The sequence below is a fragment of the Myotis davidii genome, unplaced genomic scaffold, assembly GCF_000327345.1.
Source record: "Myotis davidii unplaced genomic scaffold, ASM32734v1 scaffold399, whole genome shotgun sequence".
Lineage (NCBI taxonomy): Eukaryota > Metazoa > Chordata > Mammalia > Chiroptera > Vespertilionidae > Myotis > Myotis davidii.
This window is the reverse complement of record NW_006292094.1, coordinates 2,024,598-2,029,106: the sequence shown is the minus strand read 5'-3', so window position 1 is coordinate 2,029,106 and position 4,509 is coordinate 2,024,598. Positions and strand designations below refer to the sequence as shown.

The 4,509-nt window shown below is 52.5% G+C and overlaps 1 protein-coding gene across 1 annotated transcript in view; it reads right to left on the bottom strand.

Annotated features, from left to right (window-relative positions):
• Window positions 1-4,509, bottom strand: part of NEURL1B (neuralized E3 ubiquitin protein ligase 1B) — a 13,313-nt gene that overhangs the window by 6,797 nt on the left and 2,007 nt on the right. The window contains exon 2 of the mRNA XM_015565138.1: window positions 8-115. Coding sequence (XP_015420624.1) covers window positions 8-115 — 108 coding nt within the window. The remainder of the gene's footprint in view (window positions 1-7; window positions 116-4,509) is intronic.

Below are 4,509 nucleotides of genomic sequence, written 5' to 3'. Positions count from 1 at the left end.
TTCTTGCCCTTGGCCTGCGCGTGGAAACGCGGGGCTTCTCCCAGGACCGGGCGCCGCTCGGGGCCAGGCCCACAGCACGGCCGGGTGGAGAGGAGGCGTGCGGGAGGGCTCGAGTCTGCGGGAAGAGACAGGCAGGAGGGTTAGGGCCCCTCAACACTGTGCCGCCCCGATTCATCTTTTAATAAAAATTCCATCTTAATTAAACCAGTACTTGGTGAACTTAAGAAGGTTCCAGCCACCCCAATCAGCCCAGCACTCCCACAGCAGTCACTATACCCACTTCACAGATGAGCAAAATGAGACCGTGTGTGTGTGTGTTGGGGGAGAAGCACTGTTCAGAGCTGTTTCACCCCCAGATGGACAATACCAATGAGCTCATCACCCAGCAGCCAGGCTGGGGTCAACCCACTTCTCCATCCCCATCAAATCCTTCCAGGTCCTCCAGGGGCCACTCTGGCTGCAGTCTGTCCAAAGGCCACAGGGGCATTGGATTTTGGGGGAGAATGTGTGTGTGGGGGGGGTGTAGGGGGGGGGGTCGAAGACTGCTTTTCTCTGCAATTTTTGTTCAAAAGCAAAGCAGAAACGGCAACAGAAAGACTGAGGTCCGGGGATCCCGTGACAAGAGGATGAAAGGCAATAGAGTCCAGTCTGGAGCCCGGCGCCGGCCCTTCCTGGCTGGGATGGGTGGGAGGGCTGGTCACTTCTCTAGCCCGTTTCCTCGCCTGTGAAATGGGACATTGCTTAACTCGCACAGCTGCTGGAAGAGCTGTGGCTGCAGTTTCTAGAATAGGGCCTGGCGCGAAGTATGTGCTTAATAGGCAACTAATAATATCCTGATATTGAGGTTCCAAGGAGACCGAGGCTACAGTTCTGTGCCTGCCCCTTCCCTTTCCCACAGGAAATGAAGACATCCTTTATAAGCAAGGTGACTTTTCTAGGACATGCACCTTTCAGGATGCATTTCTTAGGGAACTTTGCCCCAAAGGAGTTGGAGAATATTAGGATGGTCTTATTTTTTAAAATATGTTTTTATTGATTTCAGAAAGGAAGGGAGAGGGAGAGAGAGAGAGAGATAGAAACATCAATGATAAGAGAATCATTGATTGGTTGCCTCCTGCATGCTCCCTACTAGGGATCAAGCCCACAACCCAGGCATGTGCCCTGACCGAGTATCGAACTGTGACCTCCTGGTTCATAGATTGATGCTCAACCACTGAGCAACACCGGCTGGGCCAGGATGGTCTCTTTGAAAGGATCTGGTTGCTGGCCATGCACCCAGGTGGCCTGGGGCTGAGGCGAAAAGGTCATCTTTCCCACCTCCTCCTCCTCCATCCCAGGGGCAGTTCCCGGGGGCAGCCTGGGGGTGGGGGGTGGGTGATACTGCATGAGTCTGTGCTGTTGCTCACAGCGTTCCTGGCAGGTGCTCATTAATCGCAGGCACTCCCTGGCACACGATGGTCTAATGGTGGGAGAAGAATGGCACCCCAGGGCATGGCAGGCTGCTGCAGGGACCACTCCTCCCACACCCAGCCACGGGGTTCACTGTGCTCTGGGCACATCAGGGGGTTCAATTACTACTGAGGCTAATGGGAGGGAGGGCAGGAGAAAATGAAGAGGGAGAGGCGATGAGGAGGCAGGCACGCCATGGCCGACCCTCCCCGGGCCCAAGGGGAAGGCCCCAGGCACTGAGGGGGAAAACCATGGAGGGGAAGACCTCTCTCCGAACAGAAGCCACTGACCCATAGAAGACACAACACAAGGAATGAAGCCGAGGTCCCACATAAGAAAAGGAACTTCGGGAACAAGAGCCATTCCTCCATTTGTCAAACAGTACGGGGCACCTAGTATGTGCCAGGCACTGGAAACACAGCAGCCACCTAGGCAGATGAGGGGCCCACTTGGTGGTGCTGACATTCCCGACTCCCTTAGGCCTGGGTGACGACGGGGCCCCAAGGCCCCAGACTCAACCAGGGACAGGACATGCTGGGGTCCAACCCCAACAGGTCCAGGGGTCCCCAAAGGTGTGGACGGAGTCGGCAAAGAAGGAATGACACAGAGACAATGTTCAGTTGATCAGCAGCCTAGCCAGGACCTCTAGCCAAGTTCTGGTCTGGATCTCCAGCGAAGTTCTGGTTAGGCTCCCAGCCAGGTTTCTGTGTCCATGTACTCTTGCCAGGTTCTCCAGCCAGGTTCTCCAGCCAGGTTCTGTAGCCATGTTCCCTCGTTAGGTTCTCCAGTCAGGTTCTGTCCAGGTTCTCCAGCCAGGTTCGGTTGCCAGGTTCTCTAGCCAGGTTCTATCCAGGTTCTCTAGCCAAGTTCGGTCACCAGGTTGTAGTCAGGTTCTCTTGCCATGTTCTATCCAGGTTCTGTAGCCAGGTTCTGTCTCTAGGATCTTTTCTGCTGGGGAAGGGGTTAAGAGGTTTTATTCCCTCCCTAACTTCAGGGGAAAATCCCTACCTGGGGAAACAACCTTTCTCAGAGAGGTGACCTTGGTTAAAACACATAGTGCCAAGAAGGTGAGAAAACATATTAAGAACAACAGTATGCCATATATGCCAGGTCCCTTGAAACAGCAAGGATGGACCGGCTCCCGGCAAGGACAGAAGGTGATGCCCACGTAGCCAGGTCCTGAGGGAGGAGAGGGGATATTCCAGGCTGAGGGAACCCTAGGGGCAGAGCGGGGGGAGCCAGCCTTTGTGGGGAGAGTAAGTACTACGGTTGGCGTGGCGGAGAGTGTCTGAGGTTGGGCAGCCCACGCTTCATAGGGGCGAGGGGTGAGGTTGCCATCAACATCACAGGGACCAGACACGAAGGCCCTAAATGCCAGCCCAAGAGGCTCAGATTGCACAGCATGGGGGACAGGGAGCCAGGAAGGGCTTCCAGCCAGGCAGCCAGCATTGCCCGCGAGGGAGGGGCCCCCGGCAGCGAGGACCGGGACACAGAGCCAGGCTGCGGCCAGCTCTTAACCACAAGGGTAAGCAAGGGCCCACGGAAGAGCTAGTTCATTCGGACAGAAGTCAACGAGCGGGGAAATGCCACCGGTGAAAACCACCAGGAGAGGCAGCCCAAGGGCTCCGTGCAAGCATGCTACGGCCCCGTCCGCCCAAGCCACCAGCTCCTGGACGCCGCCTCCTCCTGCGTCCCACAGGCCCATTCTCTCCAAGGTCCCCGGAGCCGGCAAACTCTCCAGGAAACATTAAATACGACCACAGATCAAAGCCCTTCGGAGCCCCAGAGACCACAAGCCACCCTTATTTGATTATTTTGAGCTGCCCTGACATCACTGTTGCTTTTCCAACCTTATCTCTTAATCGGAGTTTCCATACCAAAGGACTTGGGAATTCTAAGCAGATGTTCCTTCAGAGCGGCCTCAAGATGGAAGTGGATGCTGGGCTGGGCAAAACACTGCTTTGTTACTATAAGGGGAAGAGGCCTGCAAAGCCAACTATATGTTAGGGTGCACTGCAGCCAAGTCACCAGCGAAGTTTACATATTTGTTTAATCTTGATGATATGATCCAACTTCCTTCAGGGAGTGAGAGATAAACACTCTTTTTTCCCCTCTCTGCGGCCAGAGCCCTGATGTGCGTTAAAGAAAACAGAGGGAACACGTTTCTAAGAAGATGTGTTACTTACACAAGGTGAAAATCTTAACATAAAAGATCAGGCAACCTCCAAATTGTACACCCACACCTGCTCTTAGCTCAGCCCAGGGAGAGTGGCATCTGAGTTGGGAGATGTCCACGGAAAACCCGGACTTCAGCCTTTAAATCACTGCAGGAGGACAGAAGTTTTCCCACTGCAGACACAGCTGATTCTCACAGCCAGTTGGCCTGGAGGTCAAATCCCCCCAGTATCAACTACAACAATCAAGGCTTAACTACAACAAGACTGCGCACAAAGACCACTAGGGGGTGCACCAAGAAAGCATAAAAAATGCGGAGACAAAGAAACAGGACAAAATTGTCCATGGAGGATATAGAGTTCAGAACCACACTTTTAAGGGCTCTCAAGAACTGTCTAGAAGCCGCTGATAAACTTAATGAGATCTACAAGAAATCTAATGAGACCCTCGATGCTATGATAAAGAACCAACTAGAAACTAAGCATGCACCGACTGAAATAAAGAATATTATACAGACTCCCAACAGCAGACCAGAGGAGCGCAAGAATCAAGTCAAAGATTTGAAATGCGAAGAAGCAAAAAACACCCAACCGGAAAAGCAAAATGAAAAAAGAGCCCAAAAATATGAAGATAGTGTAAGGAGCCTCTGGGACAGCTTCAAGTGTACCAACAGCCAAATTATGGGGGTGCAAGATACTGAAAACCTATTTGAAGAAATAATGACAGAAAACTTCCCCTACCTGGTGAAAAAAATAGACTTACAAGTCCAGGAAGCACAGAGAACCCCAAACAAAAGGAATCCAAGGAGGATCACACCAAGACACATCATAATTAAAATGCCAAGAGCAAAAGACAAAGAGAGAATCTTAAAAGCAGCAAGAGAAA